At 43.6% G+C, this 16,248-nt stretch overlaps 1 protein-coding gene across 1 annotated transcript; it reads right to left on the bottom strand.

The window, feature by feature from the left end:
- Positions 1-9,923: 9,923 nt before the first annotated feature.
- LOC106583848 (uncharacterized) lies at positions 9,924-16,025 on the bottom strand. The gene is made up of 3 exons (XM_045705326.2): positions 15,945-16,025; positions 10,327-10,484; positions 9,924-10,140 (listed from the first exon to the last, which is right to left on the bottom strand). Exons 1-3 carry the CDS (start codon positions 16,023-16,025, stop codon positions 9,948-9,950), a joined length of 432 nt encoding a protein of 143 aa, XP_045561282.2. The 3' UTR covers positions 9,924-9,947.
- Positions 16,026-16,248: the final 223 nt, after the last annotated feature.

Raw genomic sequence — 16,248 nt, 5'->3', positions numbered from 1 at the left:
GAGACTCAATAAGGTTCTCACAGCACAGAGACTCAATAAGGTTCTCACAGCACAGAGACTCAATAAGGTTCTCACAGCACAGACTCAAGGTTCTCACAGCACAAAGACTCAATAAGGTTCTCACAGCACAGAGACTCAATAAGGTTCTCACAGCGCCGAGAATCAATAAGGTTCTGACAGCACAGAGACTCAATAAGGTTCTCACAGCACAAAGACTCAAGGTTCTCACAGCGCAGAGACTCAATAAGGTTCTCACAGCACAAAGACTCAATAAGGTTCTCAATGTTGCTGCAGCGGATCACTTTGTGATGCTGTAGTTTGTCCTCCATGAACTGGACGTTGGCGTTGGTTTTGCAGAGACATGTGTCCCTATCCAGGACTGTTGCCCTGACAACACAAAAAGGATGTATTTTGCAGAAATCACAGTAGAAAATTCTAATTTCTGAATATTCCCTCTTAAACTTCTGATAAAGGATTCTGAATTGTGCCATTCAAGAAGTGCTTCTGCTTTTTCTTCTCGTTCCTCGTTAGTGTGTCCTGATTTCCCTGTTGTTGCTCTGCTGTTGTCATCACGCTCACAGAATCTAGTGATTTTCTCTTCTGTGGCAGTGCTAATCCTGTAACACTGATTTTGTAAGCTCATAGATTTCACTTCTCCCTTCTCCTGTTTTCTTCCAGTATCTCTCCCTGTCTTTTTCCAGATGTTCCTGGTATCTTATAGGATCATTTTTTTTATTTTGTTTCTATATGTCTGTGACCTCTGTGGTTTATGTGGCATCTTCTAAAAATAGACAATGTTAATGTATATAAACAAAGTGCATATACATCTAACAATTCAAATTGAATACAATCTGAACAACATAATAATAGAATATTGCACCATATCAAAGAATAATAAATAACAACGTGCAAAACTGCAGCATCCCACTAAAAACATTAAACTGGTCCCTCTCTTCTCTCTCTTCTTTAGTGCCATGTTATAACCAGCAGCACACAGCAATGCTGACCAGATTTTGCTTTTATGAGAGATTTGCATTCAGAAATGGAAGCTGCCTCACTTTCGAGGGGCTGATGTGGTTTCTTCTCTCAGTAATTATTTGTCCCGTTTTTGAGAAGACCCTCTCAGAGGGAACGGATGTGGCCACTATGCAGAGTCTCCCTGTCATGACTTTAGTTAGCCGTGGGTAGACAGAGGCCTTGTTCTTCCACCAGCTCAGAGGATCTGCAGATCTCAGAGGAGACAGAGGAGGGGCACCTCCAAATAGGATCGGACCTCCATTATGGCATCTGCTGAGGGATTCCTTCATGCTGCATCCCCAGTTGCTCTCTCGTCAAACAGCATCCAAACAGCAGACGTTTGTGGCACTACTGCTGGTGCTTCTGCTCCATCTGATCCCTCTTCTTCCTGTTGCCCTGGTGCCTGAGCCAGCTGGCTGCTGGGGCTGTCCCTCCCTCTTCTTCCTGTTGCCCTGGTGCCTGAGCCAGCTGACTGCTGGGGCTGTCCCTCCCTCTCCTTCCTGTTGCCCTGGTGCCTGAGCCAGCTGGTTGCTGGGGCTGTCCCTCCCTCTCCTTCCTGTTGCCCTGGTGCCTGAGCCAGCTGACTGCTGGGGCTGTCCCTCCCTCCCTCTTCTTCCTGTTGTCCTGGTGCCTGAGCCAGCTGACTGCTGGGGCTGTCCCTCCCTCCCTCTCCTTCCTGTTGCCCTGGTGCCTGAGCCAGCTGGCTGCTGGGACTGTCCCTCCCTGCTACTGAGGTTATTCTTTGAAGAGCCTCATCAATCGCTCTGGCATCACTGAAGGCTAACTTATTAAATCAAACCGTGCAGCGGTTTCTGATAGAACGTGATTATATTCCATTCTGTGTAACTTTCTGTCCATTGATGAACATAGGGTGTCCATCAACTCTGTCACATGTCCTGTGGTTACATTTGCTTCTCTCTGGCGACTGGCTGTGATTCGCTGTAGACCCTTACACAGGAGTATCATTTGTAAGGCTGTCACATAGCTGAAAAGAGAGAGCAGTAACTTATTAGTTCAGGTTTATGTTTTGTCTACTGATACTACATTCTCATCTACTGCTCATATACAGTTAAAGTCGGAAGTCTACATTCACTAAGGTATGTACACTTAGTCATTAAAATTTGTTTTTCAACCACCACATATATATCAATGTATTTAAACTCACAAAAAAAATAAACATTTCTTTTTCAGGACCCTGTCTTTCAACAAAAAACATTTTAAAATCCAAATAACATAACAGATCTTCATTGTAAAGGGTTCAAACACTGTTTCCCATGCTTGTTCAATGAACCATAAACAATTAATGAACATACACCTGTGGAACGGTCGTTAAGACACTAACAGCTTACAGACGGTAGGCAATTAAGGTCACAGTTATGAAAACTTAGGACACTAAAGAGGCCTTTCTACTGACTCTGAAAAACACCAAAAGAATCAAAAGGACCAAAGGACCAAAAACACCAAAAGATCCAAAAGGATCCCTGCTGACCTGCGTGAATGTGCCTTAGGCATGCTGCAAGGAGGCGTATGGACTGCAGATGTGGCCAGGGCAATAAATTGCAATGTCCATACTGTGAGACACCAAAGACAGCACTACAGGGAGACAGGACGGACAGCTGATCGTCCTCGCAGTGGCAGACCACGTGTAACAACACCTGCACAGGATCGGTACATCCAAACATCACACCTGCGGGACAGGTGGAGGATGGCAACAACAACTGCCCGAGTTACACCAGGAACGCACAATCCCTCCATCAGTGCTCAGACTGTCTGCAATAGGCTGAGAGAGGCTGGACTGAGGGCTTGTAGGCCTGTTGTAAGGCAGGTCCTCACCAGACATCTCCGGCAACAACTTCGCCTATGGGCACAAATCCCCCGTCGCTGGACCAAACAGGACTGGCAACAAGTGCTCTTCACTGATGAGTCACGGTTTTGTCTCACCAGGGGTGATGGTCGGATTCGCGTTTATCGCCGAAGGAATGAGCGTTACATCGAGGCCTGTACTCTGGAGCGGGATCGATTTGGAGGTGGATGGTCCGTCATGGTCTGGGGCGGAGTGTCACAGCATCATCGGACTGAGCTTGTTGTCATTGCAGACAATCTCAACGCTGTGCATTACAGGGAAGACATCCTCCTCCCTCATGTGGTACCCTTCCTGCAGGCTCATCCTGACATGACCCTCCAGCATGACAATGCCACCAGCCATACTGCTCGTTCTGTGCGTGATTTCCTGCAAGACAGGAATGTCAGTGTTCTGCCATGGCCAGCGAAGAGCCCGGATCTCAATCCCATTGAGCACGTCTGGGACCTGTTGGATCGGAGGGTGAGGGCTAGGGCCATTCCCCCCAGAAATGTCCAGGAACTTGCAGGTGCCTTGGTGGAAGAGTGGGGTAACATCTCACAACAAGAACTGGCAAATCTGGTGCAGTCCATGAGGAGGAGATGCACTGCAGTACTTAATGCAGCTGGTGGCCACACCAGATACTGACTGTTACTTTTGATTTTGACCTCCCCTTTGTTCAGGGACACATTATTCCATTTCTGTTAGTCACATGTCTGTGGAACTTGTTCAGTTTATGTCTCAGTTGTTGAATCTTGTTCATACAAATATTTACACATGTTCATACAAATATTTACACATGTTAAGTTTGCTGAAAATAAATGCAGTTGACAGCAAGAGGACGTTTCTTTATTTGCTGAGTTTATATATTTTATATTTGTTTTGTGATGTTGGTGGGAGGTGCACTTGATTCAACAGCCCTGTTGGTGGGAGGTGCACTTGATTCAACAGCCCTGTTGGTGGGAGGGGCACTTGATTCAACAGCCCTGTTGGTGGGAGGTCGCACTTGATTCAACAGCCCTGTTGGTGGGAGGTGCACTTGATTCAACAGCCCTGTTGGCGGTAGGTGCACTTGATTCAACAGCCCTGTTGGCGGTAGGTGCGCTTGATTCAACAGCCCTGTTGGTGGGAGGTGCACTTGATTCAACAGCCCTGTTGGCGGTAGGTGCACTTGATTCAACAGCCCTGTTGGTGGGAGGTGCACTTGATTCAACAGCCCTGGCACCGGTAAAGCAAAGTGTTCCCATTTTGAATCATTTCATGTGTCTGAAGATAGAACTCCGCCTACCAGGCACGCCCAGAGAGCCAATCAAGTTCACCTACAGGCCTACAGCTGGCCAATCAGATAGCTCCGATCACCATGTCTGCCATAGACTGTAAAAAAAGAACGAACGCACAGCAAATATGATACTTCAGAGATTTCAACACTTTTAAAACCTGAGAGAGACTCAACAAACACAGTATGTTCATGTTTAATGAAGTTGTTATTCAGCAGTGTCGACACTTTTATAAATAAAAATAAAATGCTTCTCCATACTTCCACTAACTACAACCAGCACTGCAGCTGTAACGAATGAGTATACCAAAGTGTTTCCAATAAGCGTTTGTTATTATTAGCAGCTTGGGTCTTTTTTAATATCAAGGAATATTTCACTTTCTCTGATCATAGGAGTAACGACATGAATTGGTGCATGAGGCAGAAATAACGCAGTGCGATTTGAGTTTCGCCATCAGCTGGAAGACTGTGTCCCCTTTTCTCAGCAGAGGGACGGAGGGCAGAGGGACGGTGAGTCAGGTGAGAGGCAGTCTCACCACAGCCCTCTCCCTCCCCTCAGACTGACCATCAGATCCAGGTCATCAGTCCAGTAAAGGAAAAAAAAGCGAATTATTTATTTAATTATTATTACACACAGCTGTGTCTCACAAGTAATACAACAAACTATCTATTACCAGTGTGATCATACAGCTACAATTTTTCCCCCCAATATAATTTCTAAATGGTCTGAGAAGAACAACATTGGCAGAGCATTTCAAGCATAGCCAAGATGCAGTGATAATGTATTGGGCCTATAGCCTACTACAAACCTCATTGCTACAGAACTGTTTTTTTAATTGGTTAATGTTGCATAGGCGTATGTTTAAGTGATGCTTAACAGGAGATCTCAGCTTGCGTTTTGACTCAAAGGGATCTTAACTCAAAAGGTTGGTGCAATAGTCAAACTAATACAAATCTAAGAAGCTAAACATTGCGAAGACGTAAAAAATATTTCTGGATCTCCAGGACATTCAACAGCTAAAATGTTACAGGGAATGAAGAGGTTCCGGAGCATGTGCTCCCAGGTTCCGGAGCATGTGCTCCCAGGTTCCAGAGCATGTGCTCCCAGGTTCCCGAGCATGTGCTCCCAGGTTCCCGAGCATGTGCTCCCAGGTTCCCGAGCATGTGCTCCCAGGTTCCTGAGCATGTGGATCTGAATAGAAACTTGAATCCGACTGGAGAACAGTTTTATTTTGTGTTAAAGTTGGTCAGTTTCCCCCCCATCCAGTAGGTGGCGGCATGCACCTTTTAGTTGTTTGCGGGCCGCTGTAATACCATAGAAAATGATAGTTCCACAGAGAACAACGAGACAGATATTTCAGCAGATGTATAAAAATGGGAAGCATCCAGTTGACGTTTCCACTCGCTACGAAATATAATGACAAGAGGAAGCCCAGGAATAGGGAGAAGATGGTATTACCAAATATGGAGTGAGAGGAAGGCCAGTGGCGGGCCGTGGGACAAGATGGTATTACCAAATATGGTAGTGAGAGGAAGCCCAGGAATAGGGACAAGATGGTATTACCAAATATGGAGTGAGAGGAAGGCCAGTGGCGGGCCGTGGGACAAGATGGTATTACCAAATATGGTAGTGAGAGGAAGGCCAGTGGTGGGCCGTGGGACAAGATGGTATTACCAAATATGGAGTGAGAGGAAGGCCAGTGGCGGGCCGTGGGACAAGATGGTATTACCAAATATGGTAGTGAGAGGAAGGCCAGTGGCGGGCCGTGAGACAAGATGCCGTGAGATGGATTTTGGCCGACATTCTGCACATTTTCTCATCAATGAAACATTTAACCTCCATACAGTTTTCTGTTTCCAAAACTAGAATCTGTAACAAACAGAGTGGACTGCGTTTTGTAGACTTTCCCTAACGGAAATATGCAAATAAATGCTAGAACGCGCCAATAGGAACTCACTAGTTCGTGCTGGGTTCAGCCCACCTCTGTACTTGTTCTGCCCATTCATTGGCTCCAGGCTTTGGTCCATCTTGGGTTAGTTATAAAAAGCTTTGAAAGTACGCATCACGAGTTTTGATTGGTTTAAAGTTTAGTACACGGCGGCATTTCCCTGTCCAGCTAGCGAACATAAAAGTAAGTATTTTGAAATGCAAGAATTGACAACAAATGGAAATATGTTCAGAATAACTAAATATACCCAATATGTGAAAACCAGCTCCTCCCTTGACATATAGCACCAGTCAAAAGTTTGGACACACCTACTCATTCAAGGGTTTTTCTTAATTTTTACTATTTTCTACATTGTAGAATAGTAATGAAGACATCAAAACAATGAAATAACACATGGAATCATGTAGTAACCAAAGAAAAGTGTTAAACAAATCAAAATATATTTTAGATTCTTCAAAGTAGCCACCCTTTGCCTTTATGACAGCTTTGCACACTCTTGGCATTCTCTCAACCAGCTTCATGAGGAATGCTTTTCCAACAGTCTTGAAGGAGTTCCCACATATGCTGAGCACTTGTTGGCTGCTTTTCGTTCACTCTGCGGTCCAACTCATCCCAAACCATCTCAATTGGGTTGAGGTCGAATGATTGTGGAGGCCAGGTCATCTGATGCAGCACTCCATCACTCTCCTTCTTGGTCAAATAGCCCTTACCCAGACTAAGGGTGTGTTGGGTCATTGTCCTGTTGAAAAACAAATGATAGTCCAACTAAGCGCAAACCAGATGGGATGGTGTATCGCTGCAGAATGCTGTGGTAGCCATGCTGGTTAAGTGTGCCTTGAATTCTAAATAAATCACAGACAGTGTCAATAGCAAAGCTCCCCCACACCATCACACCTCCTCCTCCATGCTTCACGGTGGGAACCACAATACAGAGATACGTTCACCTACTCCGCGGCTCACACGGCGGTTGGAACCAAAAATCTAACATTTGGACTCATCAGACCAAAGGACAGATTTCCACCTGTCTAATGTCCATTGCTCGTGTTTCTTGGCCCAAGCAAGTCTCTTCTTATTATTGGTGTCCTTTAGTAGTGGTTTCTTTGCAGCAATTTGACCATGAAGGCCTGATTCATCTGAACAGTTGATTTTAAGATGTGTCTGTTACTTGAACTCTGAAGCATTTATTTGGGCTGCAATCTCTGTGGCTGGTAACTCTAATGAACGTATCCTCTACAGCAGAGGTAACTCTGGGTCTTCCTTTCCTGTGGCGGTCCTCATGAGAGCCAGTTTCATCATAGCACATGATGGGTTTTTGAGACTGCACCTAACTTCTATGGGCTAGGTGGGACGGTAGCGTCCCACCTGCGGGACACAGCCAGTGAAATATCAGGGCGGCAAATTGAAAAACAAAATGTCATAATTCAACTTTCTCAAACATACAACTATTTTACACCTTTTTAAAGATACACTTCTCCTTGATGTAACCACATTGTCCGATTTCAAAAAGGCTTTACAGCGAAAGCAAAACATTAGATTATGTTAGAAGAGTACATAGACAAAAATAATCACACAGCCATTTTCCAAGCAAGGACATGTGTCAATAAAACCCAAAACACAGCGAAATGAAGCACTAACCTTTGACGATCTTTATCAGATGACACTCCTAGGACATTATGTTACACAATACATGTATGTTTTGTTCGATAAAGTTCATATTTATATCCAAAAACAGCATTATACATTGGCGTGTGACGTTCAGAAAATATTTTGCCTCCAATACTCCCGGTGAATCAGCACAACAATTTACAAAAATACCCATCATAAACGTTGATAAAATATTAAACTGTTATTCAAAGAATTATAGATGAACATCTCCTTAATGCAACCGCTGTGACAGATTTCAAAAAAGCTTCACGGGGAAAGCACACTTTGCAATAATCTGAGTACGGCGCTCAGAAACATACACCAGGCAATACAGATACCCGCCATTTTGGAGTCATCTAAAATTATAAATAGCATTAGAAAAATTCACTTACCTTTGATGATCTTCATCGGAAGGCACTTCCAGGAATCCCAGGTCCACAACAAATGTTGTTTTGTTCGATAAAGTCCATAATTTATGTCCAAATAAGTCCTTGTTGTTTGCGTGTTCAGTAAGCTACTCCAAATGTAGGAAGCGCGACGAAAATGTCAGGACAAAAAGTTATATTTACGTTCATTGAAACATATCAAACGTTGTAAAACATCAATCTTTAGGGCCTTTTTAACTTAGAACTTCAATAATATTCCAACTGGACGATTCCAGTGTCTTGAAAAACGTTTTGGAACACAGCTACCTCCACACGTGAATGCATAATTGTGGCCTGTCATTCTCTCGGTCATCAGACTCCAGGAGGTCTTGTTCGCTCTCTGTTGACTGCAAAAGCCTGAAACACGTTCTAAAGACTGTTGACATCTAGTGGAAGCCTTAGGAAGTGCAAATTGAACCCTAAGTCACTGTTTACTGAATAGGCCCAGTCTTGAAAAACTACAATCCACTTCCTGGTTGGATTTTTCTCAGGTTTGTGCCTGCCATATGAGTTATGTTATACTCACAGACACCATTCAAACAGTTTTAGAAACTTCAGAGTCTTTTCTATCCAAATCTACTAATAATGTGCATATTCTAGTTTCTGAGCCAGAGTAGTAACCTGTTTAAATTGGGTACGTTTTTCATCCGGCCGTGAAAATACTGCCCCCTAGCCCAGACAGGTTTTAAAGACATTTTCAGAATTCTTGAAATTTTCCGGATTGACTGACCTTCATGTCTTAAAGTAATGATGGATTGTCGTTTCTCTTTGCTTATTTGAACTGTTCTTGCCATAATGTGGACTTGGTCTTTTACCAAATAGGGCTATCTTCTGTATACCACCCCTACCTTGTCACAACACAACTGATTGTCTCAAATGTATTAAGAAGGAAAGAAATTCCACAAATTAACTTTTAACAAGGCACACCTGTTAATTGAAATGCTTTCCAGGTGACTACCTCATTAAGCTGGTTGAGAGAATGCCAAGAGTGTGCAAAGCTGTAATCAAGGCAAAGGGTGGCTACTTTGAAGAATCTCAAATATAAAATACATTTTGATTTGTTTAACACTTTTTTTGGTTACTATATGATTCCATATGTGTTATTTCATAGTTGATGTCTTCACTATTATTCTACAATGTAGAAAATAGTACAAAAAATAAAGAAAAACCATGGAGATCGATCATTTGTGCTCCCGTGTGACGCAGCGGTCTAAGGCACTGCATCTCAGTGCAAGAGGCGTTACTACAGTCCCTGGTTCAAATCCAGGCTGTATCACATCCAGCCGATGATTGGGAGTCCCATAGGGCGGCGCTCAATTGGCCCAGCGTCGTCAGGTTTGGCCGGGATAAGATGTCATCGTAAATAAGAATTTGTCTGACTTACCTAGTTAAGTAAAGGTTAAAAAAAATATATATAAAATCTGGAAAACTAAAGCAGCCCAACACCTATGGGTGCCAATATAGCTAAGACGGTTTCTTTGACAGTTTGCTTGTTGTATAGCATTACTATTAGACATAAAGGCTCATACATGCTTACAACATGTTATGGAGTTTTACCAAGTGTCACTGGTATGATGAATTGACAGTGACAACTAAACTGACACATGAGGTTTCCTCTACGGCCACCAGGGGGAGCTATGACACAAACAGATTTAATTTAAAAGGTACTGAATTGCCATTTGATGAATTCCAGGAAGAAAAGGGACAGAGACCGTTTGACGAAATAGAGATAGTGTATTTAATATCTCTTATCTGACAACTGGAAATATTTGGCGTATTTGGCGTATACTGAATTCTCAAGCTTTCTGTTTGCTGCTTTCTCCGGTGGCCCCTTCCTCTTCAGAAATGCTGTGTATCTCCCAGCTGAGGCAGGCGTCAGAGTCTGAGTCATCTGAGTCGTCCTCGCCCTGCTCCGCCAGGGAGGCTGTCTTGGTCAGCATCACGTCCAAACTCCTGTAGGCCATCGGGTCAAAGCTGGTCCGCCCAGACCTGATAGAGAGAGAGAGAGAGAGAGAGAGAGAGAGAGAAATGTGTATTTACTGCACAATTTAAAAGCACTACAGAGTATCACTGGCAGGGAGGTGGAATTATTTGAAACAATTCACACATTTTAATATATGAATAAAACAAATGACAATTATAAATTCAAAAACAAATTTTCGTCTAATTCTGTACCTCCAGGCCTTGAGGTCCTGAGAGATGTTCTTGACCAGGCTCTTCCCTCTCACGATGCCCATCCTGCGGACGTCAATGCCGGACATCAGGTCCTCTACGTACTGACCCAGGGAGATGGACTCTCTATACTGGGCTGACCAGTCCACTGGCTCCAGGACCTGCTCCAGGTATAAAAATACAAAATACATTGTGGTCCTGTATGGCTCAGTTGGTAGGGCATGGCGCTTGCAATGCCTGGGTTGCGAGTTCCAGGGCCCGCCATACGTAAAATGTAAAACTTTGGATAGAAGTGTCTGCCAAAAGACAAAAACTGGTTGAATCAATATTTTTTCCACGTCATTTCAAACCCAAAATTCAATTTGATGACTTTGAATCTATGTGGAAAACTGATTGGATTTGCAAAAAAATTATCAACATTAGGGTATTAGGGGAATGGCGGCCATTTTACGGGCTCCTAATACCCTCCTGACCAATAATTGTGCTATTTTGTGTACTTTTTGGCATTTATCAGAAGTTTTTTGTTTGTTTGTTGTAGATAATATTTCCGCCATCATTTCCTATGACTGAAAAGCGCTTCTTGATCACTAACCTGAATTTGGATGAAGACTTCTACTTCAATGAGGCAAAAGACATTGATTATTATATACACTCGGAGACGGTGCTATAGAGGCCGGTGTGCGAGATACCTGACTACATCGGAGAGTGGATAAACCACCTCTACCCTCCGTTCTATTGGCGAACGTACAATCACTGGAGAATAAACTGGATGAGCTCCATTCGAGACTATCCTATCAACATGATTTGAAGACCTGTAATATGTTTCTCACAATCGTAGCTGAACAAGGCCATAGTAAATATAAATCTAGACGGTTTTTCTATACATCGGCAGGACAGAACGGTGGCGTCGGGGAAGCTCGTGTGTGTCTGTTTGTTAACAACCGCTGGTGCGCTAATATTAAAATCTGGAGGTTCTGCTCACCCGAGTTAGATTACCTCATGATAAGCTGTAAAGTTTATGTTTTTCAAAGCTGTCTATTTACAACCACAAACACTCAACGAACTGTATAAGTGCATCAACAATGTCGTCCCCACAGTGACCGTACGTACATATCCCAACCAGAAGACATGGATTACAGGCAACAACCACACTGAGCTAAAGGCTAGATCTGCCACTTTTAACCTGTTGGGGGTAGGGGGCAGTATTTGCACGGCCGGATAAAAAACGTACCCGATTTAATCTGGTTATTACTACTGCCCATAAACTAGAATATGCATATAATTATTGGCTTTGGATAGAAAACACGCTAAAGTTTCTAAAACTGTTTGAATGGTGTCTGTGAGTATAACAGAACTCATATGGCAGGCAAAAACCTGAGAAGATTCCTTACAGGAAGTGACCTGTCTGACAAGTTCTTGTTCTTCTTGGCTCTCTTTAATGAAAACTGAGGATCTTTGCTGTAACGTGACACTTCCTACGGCTCCCATAGGCTCTCAGAAGGCGGGAAAAAGCTGAATGATGTAATTCCAGCCACTGGCTGAAAAACAGTAGCGCTTTTGGTAAGTGCTCTATCAGAGGACAATGGGACTGAGGCGCGTGCACAAGTCGACCCCATGTTTTTATTTTCTCTCTCTTTGAACCTAAACACGCTTTCCCGGTCGGAATATTATCGCTTTTTTTACGAGAAAAATGGCATAAAAATTGATTTTAAACAGCGGTTGACATGCTTCGAAGTACGGTAATGGAATATTTAGAATTTTTTTGTCACGAAATGCGTCGTGCGCGTCACCCTTCTTTACCATTCGGATAGTGTCTTGAACGCACGAACAAAACGCCGCTATTTGGATATAACTATGGATTATTTTGAACCAAACCAACATTTGTTATTGAAGTAGAAGTCCTGGGAGTGCATTCTGACGAAGAACAGCAAAGGTAATACAATTTTTCTTATAGTAAATCTGACTTAGGTGAGGGCTAAACTTGGTGGGTGTCTAAATAGCTAGCCCTGTGATGCCGGGCTATCTACTTAGAATATTGCAAAATGTGCTTTCACCGAAAAGCTATTTTAAAATCGGACATAGCGAGTGCATAGAGGAGTTCTGTATCTATAATTGTTAAAATAATTGTTATGTTTTTTGTGAACGTTTATCGTGAGTAATTTAGTAAATTCACCGGAAGTTTGCGGGGGGTATGCTAGTTCTGAACGTCACATGCTAATGTAAAAAGCTGGTTTTTGCTATAAATATGAACTTGATTGAACAAAACATGCATGTATTGTATAACATAATGTCCTAGGGTTGTCATCTGATGAAGATCATCAAAGGTTAGTGCTGCATTTAGCTGTGGTTTGGGTTTATGTGACATTATATGCTAGCTTGAAAAATGGGTGTCTGATTATTTCTGGCTTGGTACTCTGCTGACATAATCTAATGTTTTGCTTTCATTGTAAAGCCTTTTTGAAATCGGACAGTGTGGTTAGATTAACGAGAGTCTTGTCTTTAAAATGGTGTAAAATAGTCATATGTTTGAGAAACTGAAGTAATAGCATTTCTAAGGTATTTGAATAACGCGCCACGGGATTCAACTGGCTGTTGAGTAGGTGGGACGAATTCGTCCCGCCGACCCTAGAGAGGTTAAAGAGCGGGACACTAATCCGAACGGTTATAAGAAATCCCGCTATGCCCTCCGACGAACCATCAAACAGGCAAAGCGTCAATACAGGATCAAGATCAAATCCTACTACACCAGCTCTGAAGCTCGTCAAATGTGCCTAGGCTTGCAAACTATCACGGATTACAAAGGGAAACCCAGCCACAAGCTGACCAGTGACATGAGCCGACCAGACAAGCTAAATACCTTCTATGTTTGCTTCGAGGCTAGCAACACTGAACCGTGCATGAGAGCACCAGCTGTTCTGGACGACTGCGATCGTGCACTCATTATCCGATTTGAGTAAGACCTTTAAACATGTTAACATTCACAAGGCCGCAGTACCAGACAGATTACCAGGACACATACTCAGAGCATGCTCTGACCAACTGGCAAGTGTCTTCACTGACATTTTAAACCTCTCCCTGACCCAATCTGTAATATCTACATGTTTCAAGTAGACCACCGTAGTCCCTGTGCCAAGACCGCCAAGGTAACCTGTCTAAATGACTATTGTAGCGTTCACATCTGTAGATGTGCAACGTGAGAATGCTGTTCATTGACTACAGCTCAGCGTTCAACACCATAGTGCCTTCCAAGCTCATCACTAAACTATGGTCCCCTCCCTCTGCAACTGGATCCTGGACTTCCTGATGGGCCGCCCCCTGGTGGTGAGGGTAGGCAACAACACATCCACCACACTCAACACGGGAGCCCCTCAGGGGTGTGTGCTCAGTCCCCTCCTGTACTCTCTGGTCACCCACGACTGCATGGCACAACTCCAACACCATCATCATTAAGTTTGCCAACAACACAATGGTGATAGGTCAGATTTTTTTATATATATATTTTTTTTAAGTAAACTTTATTTAACTAGGCAAGTCAGTTAAGAACAAATTCTCATTTTCAATGACGGCCTAGGAACAGGAACATGTTCAGGGGCAGAAAGACAGACTTTTTACTTGTCAGCTTGGGGATTCGATCTAGCTACCCATCGGTTACAAGTCCAACGCTCTAACCACTAGGCTACCTGCTGCCTCGATTATTGACGAAGATGAGAGAGGTCAGAGACCGGAAAGTGTGGTGCCAGGACAACAACCTTTCCCTCAATGTCAGGAAACGGAAGGCTGAGCACGCCTCAGCAGGCTGAAAAGATTTGTCATCCTCAAAAAGTTCTACAGCTGCACCATTGAGAGCATCTTGACTGGCTGCATCACCACTTGGTATGGCAACTGCTTGACATCTGACCGCAAGGCGCTACAGAGGGTAGTGCGTACAGCCCATTACATCACTAGGGCCAAGCTCCCTGTCATCCAGGAGCTTTATACCAGGTGGTGCCAGAGGAAAGCCCTAAAAATTGTCAAAGAATGTTCTCTCTGCTACCGCAAGGCAAGCGGTACCAGTGGCCATTTGATTAATTGTTCATTAGTCTTATGGCTTGGGGGTAGAAGTTGTTAAGGAGCCTTTTGTTCCTAGACTTGGCGCTCTGGTACATATACCTCAACAACTCTGTACCCTGCACATCAACTCTGTACTGGTACCCCATGTATAAAGCCAAGTTATCATGGACTCTGTACTGGTACCCCATGTATATAGCCAAGTTCCCAAGTTCTCTCACGTCACCCCGCTCCTCCGCTCTCTCCACTGGCTTCCAGTCGAAGCTCGCATCCGCTACAAGACCATGGTGCTTGCCTACGGAGCTGTGAGGGGAACGGCACCTCCGTACCTTCAGGCTCTGATCAGGCCCTACACCCAAACAAGGGCACTGCGTTCATCCACCTCTGGCCTGCTCGCCTCCCTACCTCTGAGGAAGCACAGTTCCCGCTCAGCCCAGTCAAAACTGTTCGCTGCTCTGACACCCCAATGGTGGAACAAGCTCCCTCACGACGCCAGGACAGCGGAGTCAATCACCACCTTCCGGAGACACCTGAAACCCCACCTCTTCAAGGAATACCTGGGATAGGATAAAGTAATCCTTCTAACCCCCCCCTTAAAAGATTTAGATGCACTATTGTAAAGTGGTTGTTCCACTGGATATTTAGGTGAATGCACCAATTTGTAAGTCGCTCTGGATAAGAGCGTCTGCTAAATGACTAAAATGTAAATGTAAATGTAAGTTATCATGGACTCTGTACTGGTACCCAGTGTACACTACCGTTCAAAAGTTTAGGGTCACTTAGAAATGTCCTTGTTTTTGAAAGACAAGCACATTTTCTGTCCATTAAAATAACATCAAGTTGATCAGAAATACAGTGTAGACATTGTTAATGTTGTAAATGACTATTGTAGCTGGAAACGGCTGATTTTTAATGGAATATCTACATAGGCGAACAGAGGCCCATTATCAGCAACCATCACTCCTGTGTTCCAATGGCACGTTGTGTTAGCTAATCCAAGTTTATCATTTTAAAAGGCTAATTGTTCATTAGAAAACCTTTTGCAATTATGTTAGCACATCTGAAAACTGTTGTTCTGATTAAAGAAGCTCTAAAACTAGTCTTCTTTAGACTAGTTGAGTATCTGGAGCATCAACATTTGTGAGTTCGATTACAGGCTCAAAATGGCCACAAACAAAGAACTTTCTTCTGAAACTCGTCAGTCTATTCTTGTTCTGAGAAATGAAGGCTATTCCATGTGTGAAATTGCCAAGAAACTGAAGATCTCGTACAACGCTGTGTACTACTCCCTTCACAGAACAGAGCAAACTGGCTCTAACCAGAATAGAAAGAGGAGTGGGAGGCCCCGGTGCACAACTGAGCAAGAGGACAAGCACATTAGTGTGTCTAGTTTGAGAAACAGACGCCTCACAAGTCCTCAACTGGATATTGAACTGTGCCCAGTGGGTTATTTCCAAAGGGGTCTTCTGGTCAAACAGAATAACATCTATTGATTAAAGAACAACAGACTGGTCTACTGAGGCTAAATGATGATGATGATGATGATGAAAAGACCAGAACATGCCATTCATTACCTTCTCAGCCTCTCTGTGTAGACGCCTCTCCCCCTTCAGGAAGTCAACAGGGCTCTTACTGGCATCTACATGTTTCTTCATCTCAGCGTGGACCTTGAATGAATTCATGCATTTGATTAGATTATTGTAACAGGATATATCTTTATACTTTAGCCAACATATTTTAGTGTTCTGTTGTTATGTGTCTTGTATGTAACAATTCATCAACACACATGAAGTGAATTCCCTGTGGAACTCCCTGAGCCAGGGTTGTGGGTTCGATTCCCACGGGGGGGCCAGTACAAAAACAAAAATGCATGAAATG

The sequence above is a fragment of the Salmo salar genome, chromosome 22 (assembly GCF_965601325.2).
Source record: "Salmo salar chromosome 22, fSalSal1, whole genome shotgun sequence".
Classification (NCBI taxonomy): Eukaryota; Metazoa; Chordata; class Actinopteri; order Salmoniformes; family Salmonidae; genus Salmo; species Salmo salar.
The sequence above is the reverse complement of the archived record's forward strand: the minus strand, read 5'-3'. Positions and strand labels throughout refer to the sequence as shown.